General features: G+C 42.0%; 1 protein-coding gene across 1 annotated transcript in view; it reads right to left on the minus strand.

Moving 5' to 3' along the window:
• The window catches only part of RAB20 (RAB20, member RAS oncogene family), a 28,866-nt gene extending 16,079 nt beyond the window's left edge, over positions 1 to 12,787 (minus strand). Inside the window, exon 1 of the mRNA XM_085052890.1 lies at positions 12,414 to 12,787. Coding sequence (XP_084909016.1) covers positions 12,414 to 12,585 — 172 coding nt within the window. The 5' untranslated portion in view covers positions 12,586 to 12,787. The remainder of the gene's footprint in view (positions 1 to 12,413) is intronic.
• Between the last annotated feature and the right edge of the window lie 270 nt (positions 12,788 to 13,057).

Genomic DNA, 13,057 nt, shown 5'->3' on the forward strand with positions numbered 1-13,057 from the left:
ACAAAACGGTAGCGCAAGGCAGCGGCTAAACACTGATATTCGCCACTGATCACTAATAGGTGAGGAGGGGGAAGGAAAGGCATCTACAAATCCCAACATTCACATTCCGAGAAATGGAGTCCAGGTTTCACAAAAACACATCTGAGAGCTGGCAGGCTATTTTGTCAGAAGTGGCCTTCTGTGCAATATGTTTCAAAAGTGAGGAATGATTTTTGCACACATAACAACTAACACAGTTGTCCAAAATGCTTCAGGAAGCTCTGGTTATCAGATCAATAGCAGGCACCCACAGCTGATCTGCCCCTGCAGTTACTTGGTAAGCACCTCCCATTCAAGGTAAATAATCTTTTGGTGAAGTGGAACTGAGGTGTAGTAGATAACTATATGCCAGCTCAAGATTTGTAACACTGAGCTTAACTTTAAACCAGCCTTCACTAGCAATTTGAAAAATATTCAAACTTTGCTAAATGCTTAGAAATAAAGGCCATGGATCTTGCATACTGAATGAAAAAGTGTTTTATTTGTTTTATTTTTTTGGAGAGAAACTTATATTAATAACATGGAACATAAATTAGGCCTGCTCTTTGGATTTGTTTTAACATTTTCAATGATTTATAGGCAGGTTTTCAACTAAGAACACATGCAATGAATTAATGCATAATTTACCTTGAAGAAAATTACAACAGCTTCTATTCCTCACCAACTACCATCAGTTTCTATTCAGCTGAAACCATCTTCACTGGGGGCTCCTGAACAGCTGCTATTTGTCAAAAGCAGGAGGCAGTTCTGATTATCCTGTGGGCTGCCTTCAGAAGTGGGAGATTGTGCCAGACACAGTGCTGCTACCTGGGTTTTGTGGGAATGTATTTAAAACCTTTTCATATCATTCAGATAATTTTATCACAGGACGTGTGACTTGTGTTTTCAGCGCCTGTGCTGACTAAAATAAACAGATGGCCTTTACATTTCCAGCACTACTTCTCCCTTTTAATTCTACTTCCACCTTCTCAGCCTACACACCTGACAGCATATGTAGTATCCACAGTTTAATGGTATTAATTTGAGAATTAAAGAAACTGTAATCAGACAACAGGCATGGTAAACAATCAGTCTTATCTCATTAATGTTCTCCAACCTGGTACAAAGGGAGTACCACTAAAAATCATAAACTACTCAGCTCTGAACTTCCTAAACAAAATAAGCGACATTACCACTGTCCAGTGTCTGCCCATTCATCTCTCATGCCAAGAGGGGAAGCTACTTACAGAAAGGGAACTGCTTACTGATTTGCTTGCACTGCATCCTTTTCTTTCACAATTAGGGCAGTATCTCCAGGTCACAAAGCGTTCTGCCACTCAAAAAGAAGACAGACACCAACTATTCCACTGTGTGTCCAAAACTTCAAATGGAGTAAGAAGTTGAGTACGGCAATGTGGAAAGGAGATCAGGGAAACAATACAAATGTCATACATTCAGCTATCTGCTATGGGAGGGAAAGCTCATGTCCTAAAGACAATCTTACAGTCTCAGAAAATTAAGAAGTAATCATACTGGTAGGGGTTGGAGAAGCTGAGCAGTTTGAAACATTTTTAGTCTCAGAAAATTACAGATTTACTTTTTTAAAAAGCAACAGCTTGTTTCAAGAAGAAGAAGAAAAAAAAAAAAACACTCTTTATACCATTGGGGATTTTTTTGTTTTAAAACACCTAAGTCTCACTAGCAGCAAACCACAAGATTTGATGATCTCTTCTATGAGGCTTGGAAAATGCTGACTCAACTACAAAGAGCTTTTTCTTTCATTTATTTTTGTAACTATAAGCTGCTACAGATTCTGATAATTTTTCTTTTCCAAATGAAAAAAAAAATCTTTGCTTTTTTTGAGAGCAAATGATAGATGGAAAATAAATAAAAAAGCCTCTAGAATATTACCAAGATCCTTATTTCTACATTCAGCAATTAGGGAGTGAGCAATAAGAGATTTATATGTCCGGATCACAGACCTCACTATGAAGAACAGAAACTGAATTTTGAGGCCTTTCACAACATAAGGCATTAAACTGCATGAAGCTTCAGTCCCATCACTGAAATAGCCTACACAACCAGAAAGGGAAGTCAGTGAGCCCAAACCCCTCAGGGAAAAGGAAGCAGGGAGCAGGAGCTCAACTGAAGGTCATTGCAACCAGGGCACATCATCACACATGCATGCTTTTGCACTGCTGTCCTTGAGTGGATTGGGAACAGGAGCTTAAGCAAAAATCAAACTTAGTTGAATCCATGTAGAAAAATTATAACACAGTCCCTAAGAAGCATTTAGATATTTCTTTTGTTTTAAAGGCTATTTCAATCTACCTAACTGTTGCTTTACATTCTTCAGGAAGTATCCTACACATTCATTTCTCTTGCCCTGCCTCCCAAACTGTTTCTTTGCTGCTTCTAGTTAGTATAGTCTTACATCAAGAATATTTTCCAGAAGGTCTAACTAAGCTATCCCTGATTTTCCAGATAATTATGTAATTCAGAAAAAAAAATCTCACATATTTAAATATATATGGTTAAATATTATATATGATTAAAAACTCATAAGTAGTCATCATCTGCAGAAAGTAAATCAGAAATTTTCCTGTTATTTCAACTGTAATGAAGACCATTATTTTTAAACTAAGTATGTAAGAATGGTTGGATGGCTGGACAACATCCTTTCTCTGTATTTTGTAAGCATTTCCTGAAGTACAAAAACAGTAGTTAGGAATATTAAATCATGTACAGAATACAGAAAATATTGTATTAAAAAGAAAGGCTGAGGGAACAGGGAGAAGCATCTACATCAGATGCTTAATCCTTATTGAACAAAATTATTCCAGTATTTCAATCTTTGATTCACTGATCTGTAAACCAGAAAAAAAAATGGATAAAGGATATATTCTCTGTAACTGAGGACACAATGAATTCTATGACAGAAGAAGAAACAAAACAAAAAAAAAAAAAGAATTTATGAAAGGGGTGGAACAGAAAAAAATCTGCAAACACAGAAGCTTTAATTCATAATATGACATTTGAGTCTGAGTAGTGAAAGTTTTAGTGGGACTCCTCCCAGAGTCCTCTACATGAAGTTTCTGCCATGCTACAAACTAGACGAAACCTATTTTTGCTGCAATGGAACTGCTGAAAAGGCAAAAGCTGACATCCATATTTTTCTGGTTTTGTTCTATCTATAAAACAGTAACAGATTCAAGCTCACACAGGTCTTTAGGCTCTCAGCAGAGATCTTCCATGAATGGCTTCTTGGTAATCCATGCAAAACCAACTTCAATTCTCATCTGCTCCCTAAGAGATGGAAAGATATACTAGAAGATTCACAAACACATCTGATGATCTAGCTCCCTTTAAAAACCATGTTAATAAGCACTCTTCTAGATTTGTTTCTTTCCACACCCAGGTAGGTGTGGAAATCTTGTATGCTTATTGAATTGATTGCCCTAAAGGAAGCTATCTTGAGTCTCCTGTGATGTAGGATGGCAAACTACTTATGTTAAGAATTCAAATTAAGAGCAAAAAACCCACTCATTTTCTTTGACCACCTCTGCTTTCTGCAGCACCACTTGTATAAGTTTAATCACCAAGCTGAAATCTCATTTCCTAGGCATATCTTCAGGTACTGAATATGAAATTAAAGTAAATCAAGCACAGGAAAAGGAATTTATCACAGTTTTGATGCCTTTTGATCAACCCCCTGGATGTTGTACCTAGTGCTTCCCTGAAAGAAAGGAAATCATTCAGACTTGGAAAAGAAAATTATTCTTTCTGTTCCATAATTTTTAATGGCTCCAAGTGTGTACACCATAGACTCAGCATCTTTCTAGATGGGGACCGAACAAAGGTTACTTGTTTCGATATTTTGCAATAGCACAATGTGACTCAGATGAGGGATTACTAAGTGTACCTTCAGTTCAGGCAGTAAAACACTGCCACTTGGAAGCTCACATGGCCAGTGGCTTCTACATGAGACAGCAATTCCAGAGAAGCAAACAATTCATCTAGATATTAATGTGATTGCAGTGTGAAGTAAAGATACCAAAACTAGTCCATAGAGTATCAGGAGAAGCTCAGCCAAGTAACTGTGAGGTTGATTATGAGTTTCCCTGGCTTTGATATTTGTGTCACCATAGTGTGTATGTACTGAGGTGAAACTAGAAATGTACTGACCATACATGAGCACTCAAAGCAGTAACTGTAAAACAATCAGCAGACAGTTACCCACCCCACACTTGTATTTTGAGCACCCACTGACCCCTTCCTTCCAAAGCAGAGTAAAAGTTCATTGCATAGTCAACAGAAAGACACCACAACCCTGACTGCCTAAGTTCAGGCACCTAGACATACAATACTAATTTAAATACCTATTTGTTTTTCACTACAGAATGTGACTGGTATCCCAGGAAAAGGAAAAAAAAACCAAAAGCAACACACAACTGAGTCAACATGAGTTACTTTGTACACATTCATCTCTACCTTACAGCTTACAAAGCATTCTGCAGTTCTAGGCAACGCTATTTACTCAGCTAGTAGAGAACTACTGGGAAAAACATATCCTATCCCATCCCATCCCATCCCTGTGTTTTCCCCCCATGCTCAAACTGAAAGAGGTGTTGTTTCTTAGACAGTCCAGGTATTTAGTATTTCACAAATACTAAAGTCAAACTGAAGGATGCAACAGGGCACCAATAACTTGTTTTCTTGCCCAGAACACCTATGCCTTTGCATATACCCTCTAGGACACCAGTTTTGTGTCCTTGTGAATAATCCAGTTCTTGGACAACCTTATTTTCTACACTCTCTCCCACCAACTCCCGATCCACCAAGAAGATAAATTTCCATATATCTGCAACTTTTGTCAGCAGCTCTGCCATTGCATTTACGTTGTTCCACTAACCATTTCTCTTGTTCATGCCTCCCTCCCTCATATATTTTCAGTATTATCACAAAGCAGACAGTCAGTATTGAGACTTTCAGCTGTTGAGTCAATTTTGACAGACATCTGCATAATGCACCTCTTCCTTCAGTAACCAGGGAAGAATGCAATGCCAAAGGCACAAATTCTCCATGATGAAGATTCTCAATATTGCTCCAGCCTAGAATCTGTGGCTTTAAAAAATGATGTATTAAATCAGTTCAAGAACTTGTACAAACTCCGCAAGTCCTCTTGAGGATGCCAAAGTTGTTCATGTTTGTTGAGCCACAATGCCTTGGCATGGACAGCTTTAGCCAGGCACACATCTCTGATACTATTTAGGGAAAGCCCCACTCAAACTGTCAAGTAGTTTCCCACTTAGGCTAGAACAGCACAGTCACTTTGCACACTATTATTAAATACTACATGCAAAGCAGGGATTTAATGTGGGGGCTGGAATGCAGAAGGTAGCACAGACGTTCACACACAACAGTTATCTTGGCCTGCATCAAGTACTGACGAGGTGCCTTAACCTCCCCATTACCTTACTTCTGCAAGTTGGTACCAAAAATATACATTAGAAATAAAATTCCACTTCCAATAGAGTTAGCCATAGATGAATAAATTCTGTTGCTTTTGTCTTCTGTTTCTTTTATATATGTACTTTTCACAATTCCTTCTGACAAGGTATTTCCATATTTTTACTTAATCTGCATACAAAAGCACTTTCAGTTGCAGTGAATTTGCTACCTTTGAGTTCACTTGTGTATCATTGTATTTTAAGTTGGTGGACACAGAAAATAGAACTTCCTCCAGGACTTTCTCCAGGCAGTTCATTATTTCTTCATCTATTTAATCAATTCCCAAGTTATTCTGCTCTTTTCAGAAAACATTCATTGCAAAAAAACCCCATAATCCAGTGCACTGTTTCACATTAACGAAACCATGTTTCCAGGGATGGTCTAAAGCTTAAACTTTTATTCCTTCCTCTGAACCTGTTTCAGAGGCTTTAGATACAGAGTTCACTGACAGTGAACTCTCTTCAGGCATTTCTGTCCCTTCAAACCACCATTCTTATGATATCCTTTTCAAGATATGAAAATATACAGCCTATAACCATATGCTGTAATCTCTGGGAAGTGCATGAGGCACTGGTCCTCAGTCATCATTGTTTTACATACAACAATTATGGACAACTAATTGGGGCCAACATAACATTCTGCAAAATAATTTTCCCAAGGGCAGAAAGAATTCTTTTTTTTAAATTTTAAAAGAATAATACAATTAAAAAAATAAAAATCAAAGATTTGTGGTGGTAACTGGCCCCCAAGCCATGATTCACCAGCAACAATCTTAAGGCATTTTATTCTCTGTAATTTCCAACTACCATGTTGTTTAGATCTCAGTGCTGGAGCACAGGTACACACTCAGCAGCCTTCCTCACTGAATAATCTCTGATGCCCAGGACACTTTTTGAGGTGACATCCCCTGTGTCCTTCCAAGAAGAAACCTCCTCAACTAAAGATACCTCACTACACATTCAGCAACATCCAGCCCCAACCCTCACCATTTTATCAGGTGCAGAAAAGAGGGCATCAGAGCCCTCTTTGGTTCAACTAACCTCCCCAACCATCTCACCTTCAGCTTCTTTTCCCTGATGTAATCATTTACTTAAAGTCCAAACCAGAATAATATCAAACAGAGTAGCTACTATCAGTCCTCATGTGTGAGGAAAATACATCACCTAAACCCTACTCTCTTTGTTCTGTTTCAATATGATGGAGGACCTCTTTCCTCCCTACCTACTGCCAATCTGCATATTGTTCACCACACAGGGGAATGTTTGGTTCCATGTTCCCAGGGTGATCTCACACTCCGAGGATCAGCTCGCACCCCATCCCAGGTTTCCCCTGAGAATTAAGCTGGGTCACTGCCTTTACCAATAAATGGAATGTAGCTCCATCAGGGGAAGTTCAGAGTGGATATTAGGAAAAGATTCTTCCCTGAGAGGGTCATTGAAACAGGCTCCCCACAGCACCAAGCCTGTCAGAGCTCAAGAAGCTTATGGAAGGCAGTCTTGGTCATATGGTTTAATGGTTCAGTTTTAAGTAAACCTGTCAGGAGCAGGGAATCAGATTTGGTCTCTATGGGTCCCCTTCAGCTCAAGATATTCTATGCCTCAGTGTGCACAAGAGACTGTTCATCAACACAAATTCTGAAAAAAAACCAAAACCAACCCCAAAAAATCCTCAAAGTCTAACTAAGCAAAGGAGGAACCTAATCCTTCTTACTGGGGGAATCCAACACATTTTCCCAGCTAAACATTCACACCTTGCCCGAGAAAGCTCAGCACAGGCAGTTGCCTGCACTGCAGCCTATGAAACCCCAGTAGTCAGAGATCAGAAGCTGTGAGCAATTCACATGTGCTCACCAGCACTGCTAACATCAGATATCAGCAAACCAGTCACAAAAGATGTAAGCACTCATTAGGCAGCTGACCCAAGGCACAGAAAAGCCTTTTCCAGGCTATGTTTATCTCCTTTGTTCCTGACTATACTAGCTCTGACAAGTACATATATATATATATATATATATATACACAAGTGAAAAATAAATGGGTGGAAGGTGTAAAAATATTAAGTGATAGCTGAATATTCACAGAAGAAAATAATCAAGTCAGTCCTTTCCTTGTTGATAGATACCTCTAGATGAAAGTAAAGAAAAGAAGGAAAGTTTGCTTTCCCAGCTAATCTTTATGTTTCCCAGTTATAATGCTGCACGAATATCTGTTGGCAAGTTCAAAACCCAGCCTCAAAATAGAATTGTGGGATCCTGATGTGAACTTTCTGAAATACTGGTCATTCATTTACCGGTTGGCTGCTCCAATACTAAGCCAGCAACACAGGGGACATGGCTACCAATAACTAAGAAACCTTGCTGCTGGGGTTAAGAAACCACTTGTGTGTCAGATGAACAAATGTCAACTTAAAGAGACTGAAATCTAACATACATAAAAGCTTTACCTTTTGAAATACCAAGGCATCAGAAAACATGCCTGAACAACCAAAAGACTCCTACAATAGCATTAGCTGTAGCCATCACACATTATTATTGCAGGTTTGATGGTGGAATAGGAGCAAGGCCCTCAAAACTTCAGGAGGTTTTCCATCACCAGTCGTAGAAGATTACATGCTAGCTCAGAGCTACACACCATCAGCATCCAGCAGGAAGTTTTAGTTTACTCCACAGCTGCTGTCAGCACTGCCTAGAAGACATATACACAGAGAGAGAGAGATATATAGATATATATATATATAGCTTTGACATCCTGAGCATCCAACCCCCATCCTTTTGTTTGAGAAAGCTCTTCTCACTGATGTTGTTGCTTACTTCCCTTGTTCCAGAAAAATATTACTTCAAAAAACTAATACAAAGATCTCAAAGCATGTACTCAAATGCTTTAGAGACTGTCTCTATCCAGCAAACTAGTTCTTTAAAACATGCTGAAAGAGTACAGTTTGTTTTGTACAGTTTATGCTCTTTTTTTTTTTAGCTCCTTTGAATTAACTGATCCAAAGAGAAAACAAACAAATGTAATTTGTTGCAGCAGAATATAAGCAGTAAATAATTCTATGCACCAACCACAAATACAACAGCAGCCATGCTAGGTCAGACACAGGACTGTCTATCCAAGCCTCTGACAATAGAAAAACAGTCAAAAGCAGATGGCTAGGAAAAGAGGAGTTTTGCAACATGGCAAGCATATGATACTTCTCCCAAGAATTCCTCCATCTGTGGCTTGTTTCCTTGAGTTGAATGCAACGTCCAAGTAACTTCTCTCATAATCATCAAATTGGAAAACAGGAAATGTTGAATTATTCGCCATAAGCATTTACATAAAAAACCAATCAAGTCTGACAACTTCTGCACACCCATTTTACAGGGCTTGTGGATAAGAACACGAAAGATTTAGACTAGACTAAGCAGCTGATTTTTTCAAGATAAGGAGGGGTGTGAATGTTCAGCTAAGAGAAGAGTCCTCTCTAGAATAACTGATTTACACTTCAAATCTAACTTGGTAGAACAGGTCAGGTGTGCACACTGTGATTTAATCAGTGATAAAAACAGAAATGCACATTTTAAGCACTGTGGTAAACAAATTTAATTCTTCCTAGGAAAATGAGATTTTTCTAAATATCAGAGCAGGAAGTAATGCAAAATCAACAGAGTGATTAGTGAAAATGACGTACATTTTAAATAATTCAGAAAATCACCAATTAAACTTGTCTAGTACTAGTATCCATGCGTGTTTACTTTTTGATCCATCGCCACTACTGCAGGTATTCTCATCAATCACTAAAGTCTAATTGTGCACAAACATCACTTTGTATTACAGAAATGAAGCTTCAGTATATTGAAGGTTAAGTTGTTCCAGCCAAATGCCTAACCCATACCAGAAAAAAAACAAATAACCATATAATCTGAACTGCAAGTAAAATATAGGGGACTTCTACAGAGATAACAGTCCCCAAAATAATGCTGATAAGCAACAGCAAAAATTAACATGAATGGAGAAAATTAAAAAAGAAGATGCATTCCAGTTTACCTTGTTTAATTACAATTGAACTAGTACAGTAGTTACTAGCATGCATCCCCTAATTTTTCTAGGCCAAATCTTCCATATTGCTACATCATACATTGTATAAAGTACTACTGTTTTAAAAACAGACATCCTGAGCTGGCCCTCAGTATTTAGGTAGGTGGGATGGGTGCAAACTTTGATCCATGTTTTTGTTATTGCTGTGCTAAAGAATTGTAAATCTCCAGGATGACTGATTCTTGCTGGATTTTTCTATATATCTCCTCATACATAATTAAAGAAAACAAGGTATCAGTATTTGACAACCCTGTAACTGCTTCACAAGAATTCAGCAGTTAGCAACATCAGGTTAATAAACAGACAAAAAAAGCTAAATTTTAAACTCCTTACTACACATTCCAAGCTTACTTGGTATCCACCTGGAAGAGACAGGACAGTGAGACCACAGACAGATAGGAGGCACAGGCCAAGGTCTCCAGACACACTGAGGCCAGCAAAAGTGTAAGGTCCACACAAAACAAAATTAATAAATAAATAACACCGACTTTCGAATCCCCTTGCAACTTAACATCAGAGTTACAGTGTCAACAAGGTCCCTTACTTCTTCACCAGGACAGCAGAAAGCACATATGTGCCCTGGGAGCTTCTATTTCTCCCCAGATTAATGAGAGCAGTTAATAAATGAAAGCCCACAGACCCCAACGGTCTAGCCCAGTTTTGGCAACTTCTGTCATTTTGCAAGAGCACAAGTCAACAGGGAGACAGTGCAAGAGTCCTTGCCTGCCTCTGAAACACAAGAGAGGGGACAGCTGGGCTCAGTGCTAACTCCAACAACAGTGAAGAATGAGGAAGATGTGTTATGCCACCCCTGGTACGATACAGCAATACTTTTCAACTGTTGCTCAGGAAATACAGCTTCAGCAATTCTGCTCCAGAAGTCCATCTGAGTCTTGGGGAGCAGCAGGAACTTCTCCTGCAGAACTCACACTGGCAGTGGCCCTGCTCCAGGGTGCAGAGGGAATTGTGGCCACTGGGAAAGCAATTGTTGGGCTCTGAACACTTGCATTGTCCCGAGACAGGTATCACCTGGGTGCTTCACCTGGCACATGGAGAATCCATCGCTGGAGCTTTCCAGATCCCACATACAACTGGAACCTGATCCCTCAACACAGAATAATACTGCAATAACAATAACTGACTGAAAAAAAGGGCTCTAAAACCATGACGAGCCATGGAGGGACTTATTTTATTATGTATGATTAAAAAATAGAGAGGTGTAATGGAAATTACCAAGGAACAATCTCACCAACACAGACAGTTTTTCAGTTGAAATAAATCCCACTGCTTTATTTCCATTTTTTAAACCCATGGGGGTTTGGCTTACTAGAAACAAGCAACAACTACCCACAAAAGACTCCCCACAGTAAAACACATCTACTTTAATTTAGGAATTGATTAAAAAAAATATTGCAGAGGACATAGAAAGTATATTTAAAACAGAGCTACTGGTAGAGAGCTTTCATGATAGTAACAGATTACTAAATGCTAGAAGCAAAAGCTCTTAAACACCTCCACCCTACACTTCCCGAAAGTGTTTCTGTATAACTTTTCGGCAGTTTCATTTCTCCCCTTCCTCCTTCTCAATTCCTGACACAGGAAAAGCTATTTTGGACCAGACTGTGACATGAAGTGACACAGCAAATGAACTTCCCTCCCAAATTTCATCAAGAGGAAACTGGAATATTGCACGATGCTGCAGCTCCACACGTTTCACAAGGACATATAATCTGCATTCTTCATGTTGCCACTAACATATTTTTTTCAAAATCCAGCTAAACATGAAAAAAAAAATATATGGAACAAGATTGTTTTTCCTAAAAACAACTTAAAGGCAAGAGTGCCCATTGACTTCATTTCGCAGGTCACTTTGGTCCCTTAGATGACAGAGGGGAGCTTCCTGACCTAATAATCGAGAGCAAGACATTCATATGACTAAGACCACAAACCACTTCTCCAGTCCATCCTCTCCCACCTCTTTCACCCCAGGCGTCCAAACCACAACCCACGTTGACTCCTGCATCCCGGAGATGCTGCCTGTCACAGGAGTGGGACAAACAGCCCCTTGCTGCTATCCCAGGCAGAAACTGCTGGCAGCCCCTGCTCTCTGTGCACCAATTTCTTACAGCTGCGGTGACGGAACGCCACGTCTGAACGGCTGGCAAGCGGCAAGCGTGTGCAAGTCCGAGTGTGACACCAGCTGATATCAAACTCAGCAGCACACAACGAGAAGGAATGAACAGAAGCTGTAAAACTCTCTAATTACAGCCTGAACTTGCAGCCAGTAGCCATCTACTCGGCTAAAAGAAAGCAAACAGGCACCGCAGTCTTCCCTGCACAGCCACATTCCGCAAAGCAACTCCAAAAATACCAGAGATGAGTAGCTGTAAGGCGCCTTATGGCCCGTCAAAATGATGTTTCTTTTCAGACTTTGTCCTAGCACCAAACCCTGTGTTTCAGGGACGGACTTTACAGCAGGACCGAAACAAGGCGACGAGCCGTGGGACAGGGTTCCCGGTGCTTCCCCCGCCGGGGTACCGCGGGAGTCACCTCTGCATCTCCTGTCCCGAGCGAGGTCAGCCCACCGCAATGTTTCCCGTCAGCAGCTCGCACATTAGGGCCGATCCAACACCGGGGAAAAGAAAGCCCTACGCATCCCAAGGCATGGAAGGTGCCGGGGCAGCGCCGCTCTCACCGGAGCCGGAGGAAAGGGGCAGCCCGCCAGCAAACACCCCGCGAGTTTCGGGGAGCCCCGTTCCGCCGAGCCCCATCCCCTCCGTGCCGCCCCCATGCCGGGGTGCCGCTCACCTGCGGTGTCCCAGATGGAGATGTTGTACGGCCCCCACTGCTTCAGGTAGAAGGCGCCGCCGACGGTGCTGACCGTCTCCTGGAAGCGCCGCTCCATGTAGCGGTGCAGCAAGGAGGTCTTGCCCACGTTCATGTCCCCCAGCAGCACCACCTTCCCGTCCGGCTTCTTCATCGCGGCTCGGCTCGGCTCGCTTCCCCGCTCCCGCTCCCGCCCCCTTCCCCGGCCCGGCCCGGCCCAGCCCGCTGCGCCCGGCGGGGCCCCGGAAGCGGCGGGACGAGGGCCGAGAGCCTCCTCCGCCGGCAGCGCAAACTTCGGGGGCTCCGCAGGAGCCGCCGCGATCCGGCCCGGCTCCGGCTGCTCCTCCTCCCCCGGCCCGGCCCCCTCCCGCCCCGCCAGGGGGAGGGACGCGGGCGGGGAAGCGGCCGGAGCTCGGCGGACCCTCCGCCCCGGCGCTGCGCCGGAGGAGCCGGGTGAGGTGTCCCGGCCGCCCCGGGACAGGGTGGGCGCTGAGCGGCCGCCGAGAAGCACCCCAGGTTCCCGCGGGGCTGGCGGGGCCGAGCTCGGCCGCGCTGAGCCTTGGGGGCATGCAGCCGCGCCCCGGGATGCTCGCGTCCTTCCAGCTGGAGATGGCACAGACACCATC

The sequence above is a fragment of the Lichenostomus cassidix genome, chromosome 1, assembly GCF_008360975.1.
Source record: "Lichenostomus cassidix isolate B80296 chromosome 1, HeHo_3.0, whole genome shotgun sequence".
In the NCBI taxonomy this organism is placed as follows: domain Eukaryota; kingdom Metazoa; phylum Chordata; class Aves; order Passeriformes; family Meliphagidae; genus Lichenostomus; species Lichenostomus cassidix.